We start from the raw sequence: 25,546 nt of genomic DNA, 5'->3' as shown, positions 1-25,546 counted from the left end.
CCGTGTTCATCAATGTGCCTACTCATTCTGTCCTTGATAATGGTTTCTACCAACTTTCCCGGTATTGAAGTCAGACTGACTGGCCTGTAATTTCCCGGATCTCCTCTGGAACCCTTTTTAAAGATGGGGGTGACATTTGCTACCTTCCAGTCCTCAGGAACAGAGGCAGATTTCAATGAAAGATTACAGATTTTTGTTAGAAGATCCACAAGTTCAACTTTGAGTTCTTTCAGAACTCTCGGATGTATGCCATCCGGACCCGGTGACTTATTAGTTTTTAATTTGTCTATTAGTTGTAGGACCTCCTCTTTTGTCACCTCAATCTGACTCAGGTCTTTCAACACCCCTTCCAATATTAGTGGTTCTGGGGCGGGCAAACACTTCTCATCTTCCACGGTGAAGACGGAGGCAAAAAATGCATTCAGCTTCTCAGCCATTTCCCCATCCTCCTTCAGTAATCCTTTTACCCCATGGTCATCCAAGGGCTCCACTGCTTCCCTGGCTGGTTTCCTACTTCTAATCTCCTTTACCTTCCTCTCCCGCAACAAACACCCTGTGAGGTGGATGGGGCTGAGAGAGCTCTGACAGAAGCTGCCCTTTCAAGGAAAACTCCTGCGAGAGCTCTGGCTGACCCAAGGCCATTCCAGCAGCTGCAAGTGGAGGAGGGGGGAATCAAACCCGGTTCTCCCAGATAAGAGAGCTCTGGCTGACCCGAGGCCATTCCAGCAGCTGCAAATGGAGAAGTGGGGGAATCAAACCCGGTTCTCCCAGATAAGAGAGCTCTGGCTGACCCAAGGCCATTCCAGCAGCTGCAAGTGGAGGAGTGGGGAATCAAACCCGGTTCTCCCAGATAAGAGAGCTATGGCTAACCCAAGGCCATTCCAGCAGGTGCAAGTGGAGGAGTGGGGAATCAAACCCGGTTCTCCCAGATAAGAGAGCGTTGACTGACCCAAGGCCATTCCAGCAGCTGCAAGTGGAGGAGTGGGGAATCAAACCCGGTTCTCCCAGATAAGAGAGCTCTGGCTGACCCAAGGCCATTCCAGCAGGTGCAAGTGGAGGAGTGGGGAATCAAACCCGGTTCTCCCAGATAAAAGAGCTATGGCTGACACAAGGCCATTCCAGCAGCTGCAAGTGGAGGAGTGGGGAATCAAACCCTGTTCTCCCAGATAAGAGAGCTCTGGCTGACCCAAGGCCATTCCAGCAGGTGCAAGTGGAGGAGTGGGGAATCAAACCCGGTTCTCCCAGATAAGAGAGCGTTGACTGACCCAAGGCCATTCCAGCAGCTGCAAGTGGAGGAGTGGGGAATCAAACCCGGTTCTCCCAGATAAGAGAGCTCTGGCTGACCCAAGGCCATTCCAGCAGGTGCAAGTGGAGGAGTGGGGAATCAAACCCGGTTCTCCCAGATAAGAGAGCGTTGACTGACCCAAGGCCATTCCAGCAGCTGCAAGTGGAAGAGTGGGGAATCAAACCCGGTTCTCCCAGATAAGAGTCCACACGTTTAACCACTACACCAAACTGAATACTGGTGCACACCTAGAGTGGATTAGCAGGTTCAGAGCTTATATGTTAGCACGTTTCAATGTGCTGCCCTCTGCAGTCCTTCATGGGAGGTTTCTGAAGATCCGTTACATGCAGAGGCTATGTGATTGTGGAAGAAAGGAAGTAGAAAGCATTGAGCACGTTCTTCTGTATTGTGATTATAACTCTGACATTCATGTTAAGTATTCAGATTGGTGGTTAGTGGATTTAGTAGGCCAGTCTGATAACTATAAATCCCTTCTCCTTCTTTCCTCAAAAAACACTGTAACTATTGAAATGGTGGCAATTTGTTTTGTATCCGGCTTCAGAAAGCCGTGATTTGCTTTAACTGTATTAAGTGCGCCTTATCTCCTGTATACTTCCTTTGTGTATAATGCCATTAAAGGTTGTCGTTGTTGCTGGATTAGCGGGCTCACACCACCAGTCCACCTTGCTTGCGTGCTCCGGCGTTCGGACACCAGAAAGGCGGACACCGTGGGGCACAAAAATTTGCAACCACTTCAGAAGCGGTAGTTTTTTGAGCCGTCTCAGAGACACCTAAGGACGGGGTGAGTATGGGAGCGGGGCGGGAGGCGGATGTGTTTGTTTGGACTTGGTTTTTTGAGCCATCAGAGAGCCTTCCCTGGGTCAGCTTAAAGTGCCGGTCTGGACCCAGTCAAAGACTAACAATATTTGTGACGGGACGGAGCTTTCGGGAGACACTGCTCACTTCTTCAGATACTCCTGAAAGTTCCTCCACTGCCACCAATTTTGTTAGTCTTGAAGGTGCTCTAGGAGTCTTGCTCTTTTCTATCGCTACAGACAAGACAAACATAGTTAACCATCTTGATTCCGTACAGGGCTTTTTAAAATAGCAGGAACTCCTTTGCATATTAGGCCATACCCTCCTGATGTAGCCAATCCTCCAAGAGCTTACAGGGCTCTTAGTACAGGGCCAACTGTAAGTTCCAGGAGGATTGGCTACCTCAGGGGTGTGTGGCCTAATATGCAAAGGAGCTTCTGCTAGAATTACACCCCTGAGGTAGCCAATCCTCCAAGAGCTTACAGGGCTCTTAGTACAGGGCCAACTGTAAGTTCCAGGAGGATTGGCTACATCAGGGGGGTGGGGCCTAATATGCAAATGAGGTCCTGCTACAAAAAAAGCCCTGCGTATAAGGCAGCTTCATGCGTATTCCTTGGTGGTCTCCCATCCAAATACTGACCGAAGCCAACCCTTCTTAGCTTTCAAGATCTGCTGAGATCAGGCTAGCCTAGGCTGTCCGGGTCAGGGACCCCTGAATCTGCTGTGCCATAAGTACCCACCACCAGTCCCAGATTACTGCTCGGTCAGCTAAGCCACTTTGGAAAATGCCCTGCCCGGATGACTGGAAAGGGATGCCACAACAGACACCCTGTGAGGTGGGTGGGACTGGAGAGGGCTCTCAGAGCAGCTGCCCTTTCAAGGACAACCTCTGCCAGAGCTATGGCTGACCCAAGGCCATGCTAGCAGGTGCAAGTGGAGGAGTGGGGAATCAAACCCGGTTCTCCCAGATAAGAGAGCTCTGGCTGACCCAAGGCCATTCCAGCAGGTGCAAGTGGAGGAGTGTGGAATCAAACCTGGTTCTCCCAGATAGGAGAGCTCTGGCTGACCCAAGGCCATTCTAGCAGCTGCAAGTGGAGGAGTGGGGAATCAAACCCGGTTCTCCCAGATAAGAGAGCTATGGCTGACCCAAGGCCATTCCAGCAGCTGAAAGTGGAGTGGGGAATCAAACCCGGTTCTCCCAGATAAGAGAGTTCTGGCTGACCCAAGGCCATTCCAGCAGGTGCAAGTGGAGGAGTGTGGAATCAAACCTGGTTCTCCCAGATAAGAGAGCTATGGCTGAGCCAAGGCCATTCCAGCAGCTGAAAGTGGAGGAGTGGGTATGCAAACCCGGTTCTCCCAGATAAGAGAGCTCTGGCTGACCCAAGGCCATTCCAGCAGCTGCAAGTGGAGGAGTGGGGAATCAAACCTGGTTCTCCCAGATAAGAGAGCTCTGGCTGACCCAAGGCCATTCCAGCAGGTGCAAGTGGAGGAGTGGGGAATCAAACCCGGTTCTCCCAGATAAAAGTCTGCACACTTAACCACTACACCTAACTGGAAGAATGGAGTGTCTCACTTAATGTATGCCAAATATGCTCAACGTGGGTATTTCTCGCCCCAAGTTGTAGATGTCAGCAGCCCTAATAACAGGTCAGGGCACTGAACGCACAGAGTTAATCTGAGTTTCCCAAACAGACTGCTGTGTCTTCCTTGACTCACAGCCAAAGAACAGCCTGCGTTGCCTCTGTGCAGGTTCAGGTTTTCTCCGGCCACCCAGTCTGCCTGTACCCAGAGCCTTCTGCAGCAGAGGGTAAAGGAAATAGTAAACCTAGCACCCCACTCTCCCATGGGGGTGGGGTCGGGGTTAGCCTGGAATAGATATGGGAGCGCTCCACAAATGCACAGCTGCAGGCTGAGCGCCCAGAAGAGGAGGTGAAAAATGCTTTCCAAATGCTAATTAAGATCTCTCTGGATCAGGGTTGCCAAGTCCAATTCAAGAAATATCTGGGGACTTTGTGGGTGGAGCCATGAGCAAGGGTGTGGCAAGCATAACTCAACTCCAAAGGGAGTTCTGGGCATCAAATTTAAAGGGACTGCACACCTTTAAATGCCTTCCCTCCATTGGAAATAATGAAGGATAGGGGCTCCTTCTTTTGGGCCTCATAGAATTGGACCCCCCTGGTCCAATCGTTTTGAAACATGGAGGGTGTTTTGAGGAGAGGCATCAGATGCTATGCAGCAAATTTGGTGCCTCTACCTCAAAAAACAACCCCCCTTCCCGAGCCCCAGGTACCTGCGGATTAATTCTCCATTGTACCCTATGGGAATTGGTCTCCATAGGGAATAATGGAATGCCCAGCAGACATTTCCCTCTCCCTCCTGCTTTCTGATGACCTCGAAGTGGGGGGAAGGCCTCCAGACTGGGGGATCTCCTGCCCCCACCTTGAGATTTTGTAATGGTTAACCCACCTTGAGATTGGCAATCCTACTCTTGATCTGTACGTGAAATGGTGATACACGGAGAACTATCTTGCAACAGCAGTGGGTTTTCCGAGTCAGAAACAGCATGGCAGTTTCTTTCCAAATTATTATTACTATAAACCCAATCTTTCCCCTTCTCCCTCGGTTGTTGAGTTCGTTATTATTACTGCTTTGTGTTTTTCCCCCAGGGATGGAATTCTAGCAGGAGCTCCTTTGCATATTAGGCCACACCCCTCTGATGTAGCCAGTCCTCCAAGAGCTTACAAGGCTCTTTTTTGTAAGTTCTTTGAGGATTGGCTACATCAGGGGGGGGTGTGGCCTAATGCAAAGGAGCTCCTGCTAGAATTCTACCCGTTTTTGTTCTAAAGCAAGTCCCGCTCCGTTGGTGGGGTTTTTTGCCAGAGAGAAACAACAGCTCCCGACGGACAAACAGTTTCAAAGTCCTCGTTCTCATCTCCCCAGCAAATTGGAATTTTCCACAGGGGAAACAATGAAGAAGGCCCGGCCTGACCCCGGCTGCAGATCAACAGCGATCGCGCCAAGTCAGTCAAGTGCCATCCTTCTGATAGAACCCGTTCCACAGTGTCTGCAGGGGGAACCCCTGAGCTGGAACCCCCTCACATTGCTGAGGATTCTGGGGCAGATTTTAGGATGCAAGCAGTTCACTTGGGGCAGCAGGCGAGCCTGCCAAGAGTCACTGATACGTGAGAACTCCTGAACCTTTCAGAGGGTTCCCCCTCTTCCTCCCCACCTACCTTGTCCATTGAACAGTAGGTGCAGCTGCATAACAATCCCTGGATTAGGAGAGTGGGCAGCCAGCCAGCCACCAGGGGCTTTGCCACGCCCCTAGCAGCCCTCGTTAACCCCTGGAGAAGCCCCCGCCCCCCTTTCTCCGCCTCTTATGTGATTTTGGGTGGTGGGTGGCTGGCCTTTTCACTGGGATAGGGGGCAGCCCAGGAGAGCCCCAGGAAGTCAAGGTCTGCCTGGATCTCTAGCCAACCCAAGCAGGCCTCGCTTGCCCAGAGCTCTCCTTTTTTGCATCAGGTTGCTTTTGGCTGGGGGGGGGGGGGAGGACAGCATATGCTAATGATGAGCTATGCTAATGAGCTCTGCCACCTATTTTTCTCCAAAAAGACCCCTGGTGTTCTGAAGCACCTCCAATGCTTCCCTGCAGTTGTGCACTGCTTGGTTGCGTCCAAGCCGTGTGGCCAGCTCCAGGTTTCAATGGGCCCAGAGGCAGAGAGTATTCAGGGGGGCCCCCCTTTCCCTTCCTAGCAGTTTGGTTTATTGTAGAGAAACAATTGCAGTGAAGGGTGCAAAGGTCAAACAATTAAATGTGGAAGAAGGAGAAGAAAGAGAAGGAGGAGGAGAAGAAGGAGAAGACGACATTGGATTTATATTCCACCCTCCACTCTGAATCTCAGAGCGGCTCACAATTGCCTTTATCTTCCTCCCCAACAACAGACACCCTGTGAGGTAGGTGGGGCTGAGAGAGCTCTCACAGCAGCTGCCATTTCAAGGACAACTCTTGCAAGAGCTATGGCTGACCCAAGGCCATTCCAGCAGCTGCAAGTGGAGGAGTGGGGAACCAAACCCGGTTCTCCCAAATAAGAGTCCATGCACTTAACCACTACACCAAACTGGCTCCCATAAGAACATAAGAAGAACCCTGCTGGGTCAGACCAGTGGTCCATCTAGCCCAGCCTCCTGCCTCACACAGTGGCCAACCAGTTCCTATGGAGGGCCAACAACAGGGCAGAGAGGCTGAGGCCTTCCCCTGAGAAGAACATAAAAAGAACCCTGCTGGGTCAGACCAGTGGTCCATCTAGCCCAGCATCCTGTCTCACATAGTGGCCAACCAGTTCCTCTGTAGGGCCAACAACAGGGCACAGAGGCCAAGGCCTTCCCCTGAGAAGAACATAAGAAGAGCCCTGCTGGGTCAGACCAGTGGTCCATCTAGCCCAGCATCCTGCCTCACACAGTGGCCAACCAGTTCCTATGGAGGGCCAACAACAGGGCATAGTCACCAAGGCCTTCATAAGGACATTAAGAGTGTCCTGCTGGATCAGACCCATCTACTCCAGCATCCTTTCTCACACAGCAGCCAACCAGTTACTAACCGTAGTGACTGAGGGGAACTTCCATGTTCAAAGGCACTAAGCCTCTGAATTCCACAGCCAGGAGGCAACATCAGGTGAAGGTTTTCTTCTCTCTCCTTCCTTCCAACATCTGATGTTCATACCTTGTGGCTCTCAAACATCTGACATTCTATGTGACTCTTGCGTTAAGCAAGTTTGGCCACTCCTTGACCTTCACTGCTCTTAACCACTACAGCAAACTGGCTCTCAGTTAGAAGGCTTGCAGGGCAAATGGACCTGCAGGGCAAAGGGTGGGCACCACAGAAGCTGTCGGGGGATGACGGACAAGTCAGTCTGTCTCTGTAAGGGAGCTACACATTACGCAGCCGATGATTCTTATCACATGAACGCAGGCATTTGAATCCACTTAAAGCCGTGTATTAAATTATCATGTGATAACTGCCCTCGTCACATTAATTATACAACACAATTACACAACGTGAACAAAACAGCCCCCCCCCACCCCCGCCCTGAATTGGATCTAAGACCCAGATCTTTAAGATCTAAAGTCAAGGTCTGTTGTTTGAAAGTGTTGTAAAAGACTAACCCTCGCTTCCCCGTAATCTGTTCAAGATCTGCCTATTAAAACTTTTGAAGTCCTGGAAGTCTGGAATGCCATTCTGGCTCGTAAGAAGAAGCATTTCTCACTACAGGATAAATATAACCCATCTATATTTAGTTTGCATTTGATCCACTAAAAATGTCTCTGATTTTTAAAAAAAATACAAAGAAACATGTTATTGAAGAACAGAGTGTGAAGCCGTGACATTATGTTCTGTACATGGAGAGTTCTGGATGTTTTGGGTTTTTTTAAATAGCCGACGCAGGGGGGGAAAAACACCTAAATGACAATGTGAGAGCCATTGTTTTGAAGAAAAGACCCTGCATTCCCCCCCCCCCCAATGTATTCTTCTGTGCAGTTTCAAGATACACCAAATGCTATTTTAAGGAATAAAAACAGAGCAGCGCGATGCTGTAAAACAATCAATCCTCTTTGGTTTACTAAAATTACTGGTACTGGGGAGTTTTGACAACCTGTGGGAAATACACAAAAATGGTAACATGATCCCTTCCCTCCCCCCTCCCCCATTTAAGCCAACTTTAGTGGATAGAGGAAGTATGTAAGCTTTTATGTTAAGTGCGTGAAGTCACCTTACATTTACTCTGGTCCACCAAAGTCAGTATAGTCTCCTCAGACCATGAGCGGCTCTCCAGGGTCTCAGGCTGAGGTCTTTCCCATCACCTCCTGCCTAGTCCTTTTAACTGGAGATGCCGGGGATTGAACTTGGGACCTTCTGGGAGAGCCAGTTTGGTGTAGTGGTTAAGTGTGTGGACTCTTATCTGGGAGAACCGGGTTTGATTCCCCACTCCTCCACTTGCACCTGCTGGAATGGCCTTGGGTCAGCCATAGCTCTTGCAGAGCTGTCCTTGAAAGAGCAGCTGCTGTGAGAGCCCTCTCCAGCCCCACCCACCTCACAGGGTGTCTGTTGTGGGGGAGGAAGGTAAAGGAGATTGTGAGCCGCTCTGAGACTCTTCGGAGTGGAGGGCGGGATATAAATCCAATATCTTCATCTACCTCACAGGGTGTCTGTTGTGGGGGAGGAAGGTAAAGGAGATTGTGAGCCGCTCTGAGACTCTTCGGAGTGGAGGGCGGGATATAAATCCAATATCTTCATCTACCTCACAGGGTGTCTGTTGTGGGGGAGGAAGGGAAAGGAGATTGTGAGCCGCTCTGAGACCCTTCGGAGTGGAGGGCGGGATATAAATCCAATGTCTTCATCTACCTCACAGGGTGTCTGTTGTGGGGGAGGAAGGTAAAGGAGATTGTGAGCCGCTCTGAGACTCTTCGGAGTGGAGGGCGGGATATAAATCCAATATCTTCATCTACCTCACAGGGTGTCTGTTGTGGGGGAGGAAGGGAAAGGAGATTGTGAGCCGCTCTGAGACTCTTCGGAGTGGAAGGCGGGATATAAATCCAATATCATCTACCTCACAGGGTGTCTGTTGTGGGGGAGGAAGGGAAAGGAGATTGTGAGCCGCTCTGAGACCCTTCGGAGTGGAGGGCGGGATATAAATCCAATGTCTTCATCTACCTCACAGGGTGTCTGTTGTGGGGGAGGAAGGTAAAGGAGATTGTGAGCCGCTCTGAGACTCTTCGGAGTGGAGGGCGGGATATAAATCCAATTTCTTCTTCTTCTTCTTCTTCTTCTTCTTCTTCTTCTTCGTGCCAAGCAGATGCCCCACCACTGAGTTACAGCCTTCCCCCCTAAAGGCACTGTATGCACCTCTTCATGCAACTATTTTATTAGATGGGCATGGGGCAGCAAAAACCCAGCACCCCCACCAGCCCGTGGAAAAATTGCCTTCCACAAAACCGGTTCCTGGTGCCAAAAAGGTTGGGGGCCACTGCTCTAAAGTGACGGGCATCGGCAACATGGTACTGCGTTTCGCACCCGTGCAGTCTCCGACATATATCTGAAAACTGATCACAAGGGTGGCTGGGTTCATGGGCAGACACTGAACACACGCAGTAAGCTTCATCTCGTTTTATTTAAGAACGAGAAACCGTTTGCAGCCGTGCAAAGAGATGCACTCCGATTCATTTGGATGTATCCCAAGAGCTTCCCGAATTATTGGCTCCCCACTGGTGGTCACGAAACGAGCTGAACCAGTAGGCATTCAAGCATGACTAGTCCTAACAGTTTGAGTCTAATCTGCCCAGCGCCTTGCTTCCTAAATTTCCCAATACGTCCTTCTATGTATGCACTTTCACCCCACCCGTCATCCAAGGGAGCTCTTCTGTTCTTATTGCTTCTGATTTATCTCCTGACAATCCGCCTGGCTCAAAACTCACCTTTTCACCTGCGCATTCCACATTCTGTTTGCTAGATGACCTGTGCTCTGATTCATCTTTCTGGCACGACCCCCAGTTTGACTTCTAGCCTGCTCCCTCGATCATCTCATGTCAAGACCTGGATGGGGGGTGTGCCTGACGCTGCCACCGCTCTGGAATTAGGGTCCCTTGGGAAGGCCTGGAGTGCCCTCCCAAGACCTCCAGAACCCTTGCTTTGGCCAAGAGAGTAGGCGTGTAGACCAGCCAGAGGAACAAAGAACAACAAAAAGGTTTCTTTTACACAGGGAAATCTATAAAGAGCAAGTGAACAGATAAGGTGCTTTGAAACTATAGTAACGTGGGTGAAGGAAAATAAAGTCCCTAACGTTACTAGACTTAAGTGTTGCTAGTCTGTTAGGCCTCGGCCTGCTCCCTCTCTCCCTCAGAGTGAGGGTCTTCCTCCTAAACAGCAGCCATCCTTCAGGAGGGAAGAACAACATTTGTCTCCTGAGAGAGCTTTTAAAAGTTCCCCCTTGAAGCCAGCGCCAAGAATTCTGGAGATTGTATGCTGTCTCTTTCTACTGAGACTCAGGCCTCACAAGCTCCCTAAGCCCACTAGGCCTCTGTCTCACAGGACAGCACAGATCATGACACCTCAGTTGCCCAGTTCCTATGGGGCCGGATGCATAAGTATCCAATTTTTCTCTCCTTCATTTTATCTCCAAGACAACCCAGCGAAGTCAGCCTGGGCTGAAAGAATGACCAGGCCCAAGATCAACTCATGAACCACATAAATAAGTAATCTCTGAATCCCAGAGCAGGAACAACATCAGAGGAAGGGCACTGCCTCTATGACCTGTTGTGGGCCCTCCAGAGGAACTGGTTGGCCACTGTGTAAGACAGGAGGCTGGACAAGATGGACCCTCACTGGTCTGATCCAGCAGAGCTCTTCAGGGGAAGGCCTTGACCTCTGTGCCCCACTGATGGACCTTCAGAAGAACTGGTGGGCCACTGTATGAGATGGGATATTGGACCAGATGGAACTAATCGACCAATCCAGCAGGGTTCTTATGGCGGACTGGGGAACTGAGCCTGCATCTCCCAAACTGTTGTCCACTAGTCTTACAACTGTATCACACTAGTTTTCCTGCTCTTTCCCAGTCTCCCTTGGGCCCTTAAACCAGGAGTATCAAACATGAGGCCCAAGGGCCGGACCAGGCCCCCAGAGAGCTCCTATCAGGCCCACAAGCAACTCACTGTCATCTGCTTCCTTCTCTCTCTTGCTTCCTTCTGCATCACAGCTTGCTTTGCCAGGCTTGCTCAATTGCACAGGAGCTACAGAGCAAAGTCTCTGTTTTCTCCATTGGCTGACCAGTACATGAAGCAACATACGTACAAATCTCACAATGCCCAGCCATTTCATGTTTTCTCCTGGGTCTTAGGCTCAAAGCACTGATCATGGGATTTCTGTAACGAATGTCAATAAATCCAAAAGGAGATTTGCATCTTACAGACACACACCTAAACAGCATACTCAAGATTGCTACAGCACAGACATTGTCTCCAGATTGTGACGCAATCATTCAGAACAAGAGGTGTCAGTTATCAGAAAATGTTAAATAAACAAAATATTGCAAGAGTGCTAATCTTTTAAACAATTTATTTTGTGTTTTTGTGTGTTCTTTATAAAGTTTATATATCTGCTACCTGGCATAACATTTTATGACACGCACGGCCCTGCCTGAAGATCTCATTTATGTCAGATCCGGCTATTATTTATTTATTTATTTATTTATATCTGATTTGATTTATATCCCGCCCTCCCCGCCGAAGCAGGCTCAGGGTGGCTCACAACGTCAAAACACCACAACAGACACACACGGCCCTGCCTGAAGATCTCATTTATGTCAGATCCGGCTATTATTTATTTATTTATTTATTTATTTATATCTGATTTGATTTATATCCTGCCCTCCCCGCCGAAGCAGGCTCAAGGTGGCTCACAACGTCAAAACACCACAACAGTTAAAAGAATACATATTATAAAATAGTACATTCTATAAAATTATACATTCAGCAATTAAAATCGGCATTTCATTTCCGTTGGTGCTATCATGACAAATGAGTTTGACACCCCTAACCTTAAACCATTGTTTCTGATTTAACTACTGACTATCCAACTGGCTCTAAACTCCCATCTTCACCTGCACGATTCACATTCTGTTTCGTAGGAAAAGTGCAGAAAAGGGCACGGAACACTTTCTCTACGAGGAAAGGTTGAAGCGGCTAGGGCTCTTTTGCCTGAAGAAACAACTGAGGAGTGACATGATAAGAGATTTATAAAATCGTGCACGGGATACAGAAGGTAGAGAAAGAAGCACTATTCTCTCTTTCTCACGATACCAGAACTCATGGGCACTCTTTGGAATCAATGAGCAGTAAGCTTAGAACAGCTCAAAGGAAGTCCTTCACCAAAAGAGTAATGAACCTATAGAACTCACTGCCGTAGGAAATGACGGCAGCTGTGAGCATAGACAGTTTTAAGAGAGGATTGAAGAAGAAGAAGATATTGGATTTATATCCCGCCCTCCACTCCGAAGAGTCTCAGAGCAGCTCACAATCTCCTTTACCTTCCTCCCCCACAACAGACACCCCGTGAGGTGGATGGGGCTCGAGAGGGTTCTCACAGCAGCTGCCCTTTCAAGGACAACCTCTGCCAGAGCTATGGCTGACCCAAGGCCATGCTAGCAGGTGCAAGTGGAGGAGTGGGGAATCAAACCCGGTTCTCCCAGATAAGAGTCCGCACACTTAACCACTACACCATAATAAAATATGGCACAAAGCTCTATCAGTCGCTACTAGCCATAGGGTCTAGATGGAAGACTCTATCTGGGGCAGTGATGCTCTGTCTTCTTGGTGCTTGGGGGGGGGGGGATGCAACTAGGGTTGCCAAGTCCAGTTCAAGAAATATGTGGGGACTTTGGAGGTGGAGCCAGGAGACACTGGAGGTGGAGCCAGGAACAAAGGTGTAACAAGCATAATTGAACTGCAAAGGGAGTTCTGGCCATCACTATTAAAAGGACCACACATCTTTTAAATGCCTTCCTTCCATAGGAAATAATGAAGGACAGGGGCACCTTCTTTGGGGGCTCCTAGAATTGGACACCCCAGTCCAATCTTTTTGAAACTTGGGATGTATTTTGAAGGGAAGTGCTGGATGCTATGCTGAAAATTTGGTGCCTCTACCTCATCAAACAGCCCCCCCCCCAAAGCCTCAGATACCTGTGGATCAATTCTCCATTATTTCCTATGGGAATAAGTCTCCATAGGGAATAATGGAGTTCCCAGCAGACATTTCCCTTCCCTCCCCCCGCTTTCTGATGACCCTGAAGCGGGGGGAGGGCCTCCAAGCCGGGGGATCCCCTGCACCCACCTGGGGACTGGCAAACCTAGGGGCAACAGTGGGAGGGCTTCTGGAGTCCTGGCCCCACTTTTGGACCTCCAGATAGCACCTGAGTGTTGGCAACTGTGTGACACAGACTGGATGGGCCATGGTGTGATCCAACATGGCTTCTTTCATGTTCTGTGCTCTGGGTCATCTTTCTGGCATGACCCTTAGTTGGACTTCTAGCCTGGCCTCTTGATTACCTCAGCCTCCTGGTTTCTATAGCCAGGATCGCAACCATCAACCTTTTCTTTCAAATATCAAAAAAGGGAGAAAATAAAATTTAAAAATCCCTACCCAGTCATCACTTCCAAATGGAGTTGACCAGACACTGTTAGGAAGGCAGGAACATTGAAGAAATGGGGGTTTTCTACCGGTTCAACATCTTTAGTTGCAGGCTGAAAGAGAGAAAGAGAGAAACACTAATAAGCTGAAAGCATAGTTAAGAGTCCAGTAGCATCTTTAAGACCAACAAAGTTTTATTCAAGGCATAAGCTTTCATGTGGCCCCAGAAGGTCGGACCAGAACCAGCGGGTTGAAATTAAATCAGAAGAGCTTCTGACTCAACATTAGGAAGAACTTCTGATACTTTAGAGCGGTTCCTCTGTGGAACAGGCTCCCTTGGGAGGTGGTGGGCTCTCCTTCCTTGTTGATTTTTAAACAGAGGCTAGATGGCCATCTGACAGCAATGAGGATCCTGTGAATTTAGGGGGAGGTGTTTGTGAGTTTCCTGCATTGTGCAGGGGGTTGGACTAGATGACCCCAGGGAATCCCTTCCAACTCTTATGATTCTGTGACAGAGGAGGTCCCCTCCTGGGGTGCCAGTGACCCAATCTCAGAAGGTAGAGTCCTGAAACAGCCCCTAATTATAACATTTTGAGACCAAAACTGACATTTATGTTTGTGAGAGTGTAGACACAGAATGGGATCATTAGTCCTCTAAACACGATCTCTCTGGTGTTAAGAACGTAAGAAGGACCCTGGCTGGATCAGACCAGTGGTCCATCTAGTCCAGCATTCTGTCTCACACAGTGGCCAACCAGTTTCTCTGGAGGGTCAACAACAGAGCAGAAAGGCCGAGGCCTTCCGAAGAACATAAGAAGAGCCCTGCTGGATCAGACCAGTGGTCCATCTAGTTCATCCTTTGGTCTCACACAGTGGCCAACCAGTTTCTCTGGAGGGCCAACAACAGGGCAGAAAGCCCGAGGCCTTCCCAAGAACATAACAAGAGCCCTGCTGGATCAGACCACTGGTTCATCTAGTCCAGCCTCCTGTCTCACGCAGTGGCCAAGCAGTTTCTCTGGAGGGTCAACAAAAGGGCAGAGAGGCCAAGGCCTTCCCAAGAACATCAGAAGAGCCCTGCTGGATCAGACCAGTAGTCCATCTTGTCCAGCCTCCTGTCTCACAGTGTCCAACCAGTTTCTCTGGAGGGCCAACAACAGGGCAGAGAGGCCGAGGCCTTCCTAAGAACCTCAGAAGAGCCCTGCTGGATCAGACCAGTAGTCCACCTAGTCCAGCCTCCTGTCTCACACAGTGGCCAACCAGTTCCTTTGGAGGGCCAACAACAGGGCTGAGAGGCTGAAGCCTTCTCTTGATGTTGCCTTCTGGCTCTAGGATTTCGACCACTTAGTGCTTCGGAATGTGGAGGTTCCCCTCAGTCGCCATGGCTAGCAGCCACTGATAGACCTATCCTCTATGAATCTATCTAATCCCCTTTAAAAGCTCTTCACTCCTGTGGTTATCGCTATACCCCCTGCCAGCGAATTCCACATTTTAATTACTCTCTGTGTAAAGTAGTATTTTGTTTTGTTTGTCCTGAACCTACTGCACCCATCAGCTTCATTGGATGCCCAACGTTGATGACTGAAAGCACGGAGAGCGACAGCGAGCCCATGCTCATTTGCCCTGTCATCCCCCCACCTATGTCCCCCCAACTGCTGAGTGCAAATACGTTGAACCAGTGTGTCAGCATATGTTTCTTCCCTGTGATCAGGGATGTTGCCAATCATGAGGGGCAGGGCTTTTTCTGGAGCAGGAACTCCTTTGCATATTAGGCCACACACCCCTGATGTAGCCAATCCTCCAAGAGCTTACAGGGCCTACTGTAAGCTCCAGGAGGATTGGCTACACCAGGGGTGTGTGGCCTAATATGTAAAGGAGTTCCTGCTACAAAAAAAAGCCCTGAGGAGTGGGCATACAGGTGGACACGTCTTCCACACAAAGGTGCTGTGTTCATGAGTTGACCATCACCCAACAGCAGAGGACAGGGACGGCATCCTTGTTTCTGCCTGCCCTCTCCATACGTTCAGTTACTTCATGAAAGGGTTGTGTGTAAAGGGCTATGGGGGCAGGGAAACGATCCAGTTCTGGACCAGGCCTGTGAAGACGGTTGAGCTTTGCCTGGATGAGGGACTTGGACTCTTTGATCCAGAATGTTCCAGATACCTTTCTTTTTCATGCTTTCAGTCAAACAAAAATATCTGGGCAATAATCAACACTCCCTCTAAACTGTGGAGTCTTGTGAACAAAAATTCTACTTTGTGAACTGCTGGCATTAGAGTTGTGAGCTACTGCATAAATTAATTTGCTCTGGGGCCGTTTTCCTTGAGCCAAGACAAAAATGTGCGAGCTGGAGGCTAAAAAACTGTGAGCTAGTTCACACTAACTCAGCTCAGAGGGAACACTGGCAATAATACATCCATTTTATGAGGGAATCCCATTAAAAAAAGCAACATAGCAACAGAAAGGACATGTGGAATATCCGATTACTGGTGACTAAACGAATATTGGGTATACGTGGAGGACAAAAAAAGAACTAATTGTTTTACGAAGAACACACTGAGATTTTGCACAAGGATTTTATCTCTCTTTTGACTGTTGCCAAGATGGACATCGCTAAACGCTGGAGGAAGATCAAATCCACCCTACTATTAAATCTTGGCACTTATCAGAGAGAATCTGACACGCCAAATAAGGTCTAAGAACTTACTGAAACCAGACATTCCTACAGGGTATTCGTTTCTAGCACAAGCAGAAAGATTGCGTTTGGCTGCAGCTGTATCTGATGAACATCAAATACCAGGGGTTTGTGTGTGTGTGTGCTCGATATATACTGAGCTGAAAAATACCTGATAAATACCTTATCAGTATTTATCAGCTATTTTCTCAGCTGGTTACCAAAGGGGTTAACGATTTGGCTATCTGAAAATGGCCACCCTGAAAACACCCAAAAATATTTGGGATTTTTGGGGGGGCACCAGAGAGTCAGAATTACAGGCAGGGGTGGAATTCTAGCAGGAGCTCTTTTTTGTAAGCTAGATAGATAGATAGATAATTTTATTTGTATCCCGCCCTCCCCACCAGGGCAGGCTCAGGGCGGCTAACATCATCATTTAAATTCCAACTATACAAAGAAAGGCAAAGAAAACAAATTACATTTAAACATTAAAATTCTGAATAAGTTTAAAAATTAATTAATTAAATTAGTAAAAGTGCTAATGCTATTTGTTCTTTTATGATGGCGGTTATCATTAGCAATTTCTTTCTTCGTCAGCGAAAGCCAGTCGAAAGAGGAAGGTCTTGCAGGCCCTGCGGAATTGTTCAAGATCCCGCAGGGCCCGCATTTCCTCTGGGAGTTGGTTCCATAGGTTCAGGGCTACAGAGGAGAAGGCCCGGTTACGGGTGCATTGCAGCTTCACCTCTCTCGGTCCAGGAATAGTCAACAAGTTTTTTCTGGCTGACCTCAGTGCTCTCTGGGGCTCATATGGGGAGAGACGGTCCCTAAGGTAGACAGGTCCTCGACCATATAGGGCTTTAAAGGTAATGACCAGCACTTTGTAACGAACCCGGTATATAACTGGCAGCCAGTGCAGCTCGCGCAGTCCAGGCTGTATGTGCTCCCATTTAGGAAGCCCCAGCAACAGTCTAGCCGCTGCATTCTGCACCAGCTGCAGCTTCCGGGTTCGGTACAGAGGCAGCCCCATGTAGAGGGCAAGCTCTTAGAGGATTGGCTACATCAGGGGTGTATGGCCTAATATGCAAAGCAGCTCCTGCTAGAATTCCACCCCTGATTCTATGTGGCTCTTATGTCAAGCAAGTTTGGCTCCCCGCCCAATGAACTACACTGTGTGCGACTGAAGTTAAGCTATGGCAATTGTTTTGTGGCTGGCTCCAGCTCCTGTGACAACCAGGTGGTGGCAGCCATTTTGTTGCTGCTCCACCATGTTGTGTCAGAATTCCAAATGTGCCAGCAGGCGTTAAGGCTGGGAACACCTCAGGTACTGTTGGATTAGGGAACACAAGTTCACATCCCTACTAGGGTTCCCAGGTTGTTTCTGGCAACCAGCAAGGGATGGGGGTACTTACCAGCAGGGGCGCAATTCTAGCAGGAGCTCCTTTGCATATTAGGCCACACACCCCTGATGTAGCCAATCCTCCACGAGCTTGGAATTCTAGGAGGAGCTCCTTCGCATATTAGGCCACACACCCCTGATGTAGCCAATCCTCCAAGAGCTTACAAGGCTCTTTTCTGTAAGCTCTTGGAGGATGTGGAAATCACTGCCTTTGGATGTGGTGATAGCCATTACCATAGATGGCCTTCAGAAGCAGCTCAGACAGATTCCTGAAGGATTGATAGACCCATTAGTGGCTTCCAGCCATGTGACAGTGGGAACTTCTGTGTCCACAGGCAATAAGCCTCTTGAATGCCGGTGCTAGGAGGCAAGAGAGAGCCAGTTTGGTGTAGCGGTTAAGTGTGCGGACTCTTATCTGGGAGAACCGGGTTTGATTCCCCACTCCTCCACTTGCACCTGCTGGAATGGCCTTGGGTCAGCCATAGCTCTGGCAGAAGTTGTCCTTGAAAGGGCAGCTGCTGTGAGAGCCCTCTCCAGCCCCACCCACCTCACAGGGTGTCTGTTGTGGGGGAGGAAGGTAAAGGAGATTGTGAGCCGCTCTGAGACTCTTCGGAGTGGAGGGCGGGATATAAATCCAATATCTTCTTCTTCATCTTCTTCAAGATCTGGGGGGAGCCTTGACTTCTATAGCCCGTTCGTTGGCCTACCAAGGCAACTGTGAAGAACAGAGGAGAGTAACCAAGATGATGATGAGGGGTTACAGCACCTTCTCCATGAGGAAAGGCTAAGGAGAGGGGAACATAGGGCATAGGACGGCTAAGAGGAGAAAAACTAAGGGGGGGAGACATACTCTGCCCCCCCTTACTCTATGGTTTTCCCAGACACGCTAGCAATTTGGGAGGGAAAACTCTATGGTACCTATTGCCATGGGGGACTTGGCAACCCTAGGGAGGCATGAGGGAGGTTTCTACAATTATGTGTGGGAATGGAGAGAGTTGACAAATAGAACTTTCCCCCTCTCAAAGATTAGAACTCAAGGGCATCCAATGAAGCTGATGGGCAGGAGGTTCAGGACAGACAGAGCGTGATTAAAATCTGAAATTTGCTTACAAAAAAGAGCCTTGTAAGCTCTTGGAGGACTGGCTACATCAGGGGTGTGTGGCCTAATATGCAAAGGAGCTTCTGCTAGAATTCCACCCCCTGCATAGAATAAATGTCAGATGTTGGAAGGGAGGGAGGGAGAGGTGGAAAGAAAGCAACTTTAACTGTAGATGCATTCTCCAAGCAGCTGGCTGGTGTCAAGCATGGGGAAATTCCATTGCTAATTGATTGTTTTAGGGTCTTGCCTAACCTGGTCTGTGAAGTATCATGGAGGATCCAACTTTGTTAGCTTGTTATTCTTTCCCTTCCCCCCGTCTTGCTTTATGGCTTGTAATTAGAAGTAGTGAGAAATGAAACTAAGTAATCAGCACCTTCCCATACATTCTTGTAAGGGAGTGTGAGCCATCTGGAGACAGCAAGGACGCAGCCCTGATAACACTATGGGAATGTAGACATTTATGATAGTTTATGTGTGAATGCTACCCCGCAATCCCATCCCTTGGAACCCCTTTGAAGTAAGCCTTAAAAGTATTGTATCAATGTATTAGCAGCATTACTCTCAAGGACCTGTTACACCAAAGTATCGGTCTATCAATAAACGTAGTCTTTGCATCAACTTCGACTCGTCATTGAACCCGCATGCTTGACAGCTGGCTTGGCGAAGTGATTTAAAGAGACAAAGGCCTTCTCCAAGCCCACCAATGGGACTGTGGGGGCTTCGAGAGCCACACAATGTGTGGGACAGAGCCGCAAGTGGCTCCTGAGCCACCGTTTGGCCACCCCTGGTGTAAATCCTTGCGCTGTGGGGGCAGCCGCTGCCAAAGCAACATTTTAAAAAATCTGCACAGCCCATCAAATCTCCAGTGGGCAATCAGAAGCCTTGGTGGGCAAAAGCCTCTCCTGGCTCCACCCACTTTCTAAAAACACTTGGGAAGCACCAGAAAAGGTGGTAGGGTGGTGGCACGGCATCCATGGGCACTACCTTGTGGACGCCCACTCTATCTAATGCCCCAGAGTCACCCAGGCGTGGAAATCACCCACAAAATGTTTGCATTCACAGCGCGGCAAGAAAAAAACCATCTTTCACCCTGCCCTGAAGCGAGACGGCAAGCGAAGAAAATTGCGGCAGTTGTAACGCGAAAACAATAGACAGCATCCGCGATTGCTCTCCATTTAGGAGGCCGTTTCATTCTGCCGTTAAGGGCCGGGGAAGATTTAAACCCCTAAATGCTTTCTTCAAACAGCACAGAATCGTTTCAGAGAGGGAGGGAAAGAGAAACCTGAAGAATCCGTCGACTTCTTTCAACGCCTTGCCTGAAAGAGACAAGACAATACTGTCTGCTGTAGTTGCAAAGAGAATTGAATGGGGAGGGGGGGAGAAAGGAGTCTCTTTCCTTTTTCTTGCCTGCCCCTTGCCGAAGTGAACAAAATCTTCCATCCTACCAAGCCCCTTCGGCTTCTTAGAGAGAGAGAGAAGACAAGAGAGGGGGGGGGGGAACCACCAGACATATATTCTTTCTCTTGTGAGATGAGGCTTGCAAAAAAACAAAAAAAGGAGAGGCAGGCAAAGGGGGAGGAAACCAGCTACAAAATCAAAACAGCCTTGATTTTAAAAATAACAAAACAAACAATTATATGCAGCGATAGCAACAATAGCCAGAAAACAGATACAACTCTGTCCTTAAAAACCTGGTACAACAAACTACGGAATTTATAAAAGGTAAAGGTAGTCTCCTGTGCAAGCACCAGTCGTTTCTGACTCTGGGGTGACATTGCTTTCACAACGTTTTCACGGCAGACTTTTTTATGGGGTGGTTTGCCATTGCCTTCCCCAGTCTCTTACACTTTCCCCCCAGCAAGCTGGGGACTCATTTGACCGACCTTGGAAGGATGGAAGGCTGAGTCAACCTTGAGCCGGCTACCTGAAAACCCAGCTACCGCTGGGGATCGAACTCAGGTCGTGAGCAGAGCTTAGGACTGCAGTACTGCAGCTTTAACACTCTGCGCCACGGGGCTCTTATGGAATTTATACATCATGGTAAAATTGAATGACAAGTCAAATTTAGGAAAAGATTCTGATGATTACTCTTGATATAGCGTCAGTCTGGTTTCCAATTTTAGAATTTCCACAAGAACGATCAGTAACACCCAATGTTAGGGATGTGCCGCATTTATAGTGAATTTATGATGTGATTTGTTTTAATAAGTCTGACACCTGAGATGTGCATAAGCTTATATTCTGTTAATTTTGTTAAATAACATTCAAATGCGTACTTCTGTATAACAAAGGAAAGGTCCCCTGTGCAAGCACCAGTTGTTTCCGACTCTGGGGTGACGTTGCTTTCACGTTTTCACGGCAGACTTTTTTATGGGGTGGTTTGCCATTGCCTTCCCCAGTCATCTACACTTTCCCCTCAGCAAGCTGGGGACTCATTTTACCGACCTCAGAAGGATGGAAGGCTGAGTCAACCTCAAGCCGGCTACCTGAAAACCCAGCTTTCACGTTTTCACGGCAGACTTTCTAATGGGATAGTTTGCCATTGCCTTCCCCAGTCATCTACACTTTCCCCTCAGCAAGCTGGGGACTCATTTTACCAACCTCAGAAGGATGGAAGGCTGAGTCAACCTCAAGCCGGCTACCTGAAAACCCAGCTTCCACCGGGGATCGAACTCAGGTCAGGAGTAGAGCTTAGGACTGCAGCTTTAAACCTCTGCGCCACAGGGCTTCTCTATATAACAAAATAAGCAATAAAAACTTACTGGGAAAAAAAATAACAAAACACAGGATGCAACTGTCTTAAGACGGTGAAGGGTGGAGGCAGAGTATATATTACCACTCTACTCACCCAATGCCCACCATCAACCACATGGAAGCACAGTGTCCAAACAGAGGCTTTTACACTCACGGATAAGCCATCCCATGTACATCTATAACACGGTCAATTAGGGTTGCCAATCCCCAGTTGCGAGCTGGGGATCTCCTGGTTTGGAGGCCCTCCCTCCGCTTCAGGGTCATCAGAAAGCTGGGGGGGGGGGGGAGAGAGAAATGTCTGCTGGGCACCCCATTATTCCCTATGGAGACCGATTCCCATAATGAAGAATTGATCCACAGGTATCTGGGGCTCTGAGGGGGGGGGTGTTGTTTGTTGAGATAGAGGCACCGAATTTGCAGCACAGCATCCTATGCCTCTCTTCAAAACACCCTCCAAGTTTCAAAAAGATAGGATGAGGGGGTCCAACTCTACGAGCCCCCAAAAGGAGCCCCTATCCTTCATCCTTTCCAATAGAGGAAAGTCCCTTTAAATGTGATGGCCAGAACTCCCTTTGGAGTTCAATTATGCTTGTCATAACCTTGCTCCTGGCTCCACCCCCAATGGCTCCAGGCTCCGCCCCCAAATTCCCTAGATATTTCTTGAATTGGACCTGGCAACCCTATGGTCAATTTCCCTTGGGACTGTTATTGTCTGAACCAGCCCTGTGTCTCTACAGCGGCAAAGACAGGGGTATGCCCAATAGTTCCACGTTTTACATTAGATGCAGGGGAGAGCCAAAAAGAAAGAGCAAAAGGAGGAGATCGAAGGGGGGGGGCTTGCACATCACTGCAGCGCGATTGTGTTGGAAACTACATTCGAAACCCCCACCTTTCAAAGAAGATTCTATTCCTCCTGATTGTAGAGGCTTGTGCAGCGTTGGGGGGAAAAATGGTAAATGCCCGGGAGCAAATTATCAAATAAAACAAAAAGCTCACACTTTTTTTTCAGTTTTAAAAAGTGCCACGAATCAAGAAGCTAGATGCGCGTGTGCACATGCAGCTGACATTTAAGTGTTAAAATCTCAGAAGAAATACCAGGATTAGGAGCCCTTGGCTCTCAGAGATTAATATCAAAGCAAATAAAGAGCGTTCTCTCTCCTACAATAAGCAGCCCGAGGGGCGCATCCAAGGTCTTCCCAAAGGCATTTGCCTCTTCCCGTTCCTCTCGTATCCTTGCTGTCCTTTTCTGCCACCACACCCACCAAGTCTGTCTCAAGGTTTCTCTTCGATGCTTTGCATGCCTAGGCCAGCAGTGTTAACAGGGGATATCTGATATCTAATAGTCATGTGTGGCCTAAGCCGTGGATCAGGGGTAGCCAAACTTGTTTAATAATAATAATAATAATAAATTTTTATTTATATCCCACCCTCCCCGCCGAGGCAGGCTCAGAGCGGCTCACAAGACATGGTACATACCATGATTACAATAAAATACAGTTAATACAATAAAATACGGTTAAAATACAGTTTAACACAAGAGCCACATTGAATGGACATCAGATGTTCGTGAGCCACAAGACATAAACCTCAGATGTAGGTAGGTAGGTAGGTAGGTAGGTAGGTAGGTAGGTAGGTAGGAAGGAAGGAAGGAAGGAAGGAAGGAAGGAAGGAAGGAAGGAAGGAAGGAAGGAAGGAAGGAAGGTACCACAAGATATAAACATCAGATGTTGGAAGGAAGAAGAAGATGATGATATTGGATTTATATCCCACCCTCCACTCAGAATCTCAGAGCGGCTCACAATCTCCTTTCCCTTCCTCCCCCACAACAGACACCCTGTGAGGTAGATGAAGATATTGGATTTATATCCCGCCCTCCACTCCAAAGAGTCTCAGAGCGGCTCACAATCTCCTTTACCTTCCTCCCCTACAACAGACACCCTGTGAGGTAGATGATATTGGATTTATATCCCGCCCTCCACTCCGAAGAGTCTCAGAGTGGCTCACAATCTCCTTTACCTTCCTCCCCCACAACAGACACCCTGTGAGGTAGATGAAGATATTGGATTTATATCCCACCCTCCACTCCGAAGAGTCTCAGAGCGGCTCACAATCTCCTTTACCTTCCTCCCCCACAACAAACATCCTGTGAGGTGGGTGGGGCTGAGAGGACTCTCACAGCAGCTGCCCTTTCAAGGACAACCTCTGCCAGAGCTATGGCTGACCCAAGGCCATTCCAGCAGGTGCAAGTGGAGGAGTGGGGAATCAAACCCGGTTCTCCCAGATAAGACTCCACACACTTAACCAATGCACCAAACCGGCTCTTTAAATCACTTCTCCAAGCCAAGACAGCCAGTGGCTTGGGAAATGCATTTAAAGTTAAAGTTGCTTTCTTTCCACATCTCCCTCACTCCCCCTCCCCCATCTAGGAAGGAAGGAAGGAAGGAGCCAAAAAACATAAACATCAGTTGTTGGACGGAAGGAAGGAAGGAAGGAAGGAAGGAAGGAAGGAAGGAAGGAAGGAAGGAAGGAAGGAAGGAAGGAAAATAGATGGGAAGGGGGAGTGAGGGAGAAAGAAAGCAACTTTAACTTTAAATGCATTCCCTATGCTCCTGGCTGGCTTAGCTTGGAGAAGTGATTTAAAGAGACAAATGCCTTCTCCAAGCTGGCTGATGGGGCAGTCGTGGCTGTAAGAGCCACACAACATGTGTGAAGTGCCACAGTTTGCCCCCCCCCCCCGCTGTTGATAGTTAAATCTGCAGAATGGGGGCACATTGTTTTATGTTAATGTGCAGCTGTGATAGGCTAGGTGACAGGGGGTGGTGATGGAAGGAGCCACGCTCAGCAGACAAGCATGTGGGGGGGAAATGAAATTCCTCCCATTTTAATTTAATTTAATTTTTCTATTTATACCCCACCCTATCCCGCTAGTGGGCTCTGGAGGGCTTACAACATTAAGAAACCTTACAAACCATCAAACAAACTACATCCAAACTAGATAATCTCAATTACAGAATTGTGGGTACCCACTTGTACCTTCTAATGCCAATAGTGGCTTTGATCTCACCCTTACACCATGGCCCCATGGGGGTGGTTAAGCGTTTTTTAAAAAGCATTTCTCCAAAACTAAGCATTTAAAAACCACAATTCATTTTTTTTAAATTCCAAACACGTTTCCCACAATCTTCGCAGTGTGATCCACTTCAGAGGACTACGTCCCAGTGGAAACTATTACAGAGTTGCCACCTGGAACAAAATTTAATCAGATTTGTTCTTTGAGAAAGCTTGCGGGAAACATGTTTGGAATTAAGCTAGCCTTCGCGTCAGAGAAAGAAGGAAGATCTGTGCAGAGAAGAGGGAAAAAACTTTGTGGACTAATTTGAACACTTAGTATTAGTATAATCTGGAACTACTATACTCACTTATGCCCTCTGAAGATTTCTGGTGTATGGTACAATCCTTGTGAGCATATGGAATTAGAGCGTCTAGTGTTAGGCCCTTGAGCAACTGGCTGTCATCTGCTTCCTTCTCCCTATATTTTGCTTCCTTCTGCATAACAGCTTGCTTTGCAAGGCTTGCTCAGCTGCACAGGAGCTACAGAGCAAAACCTCTATTTTCTATTGGCTGAGGCTCCTCCCTTGGGGAGGAAGGGGGGGAGGAATAGCTTGCTCTGCCAGGCTCTCTCAATTGCACAGCAGAGCTCCTGAGTCAAGCCTCTCTTCCTTCTATTGGCTGAGGCTCCTCCCCCTCCTGGGGAAGGAAGGAAAGAGCCAAAGTTTCCTTTTCACAGGATCCCATGGGAAAGAATCTTTAAGACCAATGACAGCTAACATTTTAAGCATGTTTTAAGTTTTTTAAAAAATATATATTTGTGTTTGTCTGTGTCCTTTATTAAATGTATATTTCTGCTACCTAATCTTAAATAGGTACACACATGGCCCGGCTCAACAAGGTCTCATTTATGTCAGATCCAGCCCTCATAACACCCCTACTGTAGACATTATGGAAAGCAGAAAAAACATTTTACTGGGAACAAAACAGTATGAACATATAGTATATGTAAAGGTACATGATATTCAGTCACAAAGTTGTTGGAAACCACTGAAAACATGTACAATATATTCTATAACAAAGCACTCTTTCTAAGTGTATACATGGAGGCAGTAAAGTCTTCCAAAAGGGGTTCTCAGATGTAAAAAAACATGTTTAAAAATCCATCAATTTCACCAGACCCCAGCAAACGGAGAAGTGCTTTGTATAATATTGTCCAAGATCTCCACTGCCCAACAGCTGTTTCGACAAACAAAATGGAGTCTTTCTCAAGGGAGCGATTCTCTTCATGAAATTAA

At 48.2% G+C, this 25,546-nt stretch overlaps 1 protein-coding gene across 1 annotated transcript in view; it reads right to left on the bottom strand.

Annotated features, from left to right (window-relative positions):
• NARS2 (asparaginyl-tRNA synthetase 2, mitochondrial) overlaps window positions 1–25,546 on the bottom strand; it is a 97,512-nt gene that overhangs the window by 46,135 nt on the left and 25,831 nt on the right. The window contains 1 exon segment of the mRNA XM_060235202.1: window positions 13,293–13,393. Coding sequence (XP_060091185.1) covers window positions 13,293–13,393 — 101 coding nt within the window.

This window comes from Heteronotia binoei, chromosome 3 (genome assembly GCF_032191835.1).
Source record: "Heteronotia binoei isolate CCM8104 ecotype False Entrance Well chromosome 3, APGP_CSIRO_Hbin_v1, whole genome shotgun sequence".
In the NCBI taxonomy this organism is placed as follows: domain Eukaryota; kingdom Metazoa; phylum Chordata; class Lepidosauria; order Squamata; family Gekkonidae; genus Heteronotia; species Heteronotia binoei.
Note: the sequence above shows the minus strand (reverse complement) of the source record. Positions and strands in the feature narration are given on the sequence as shown.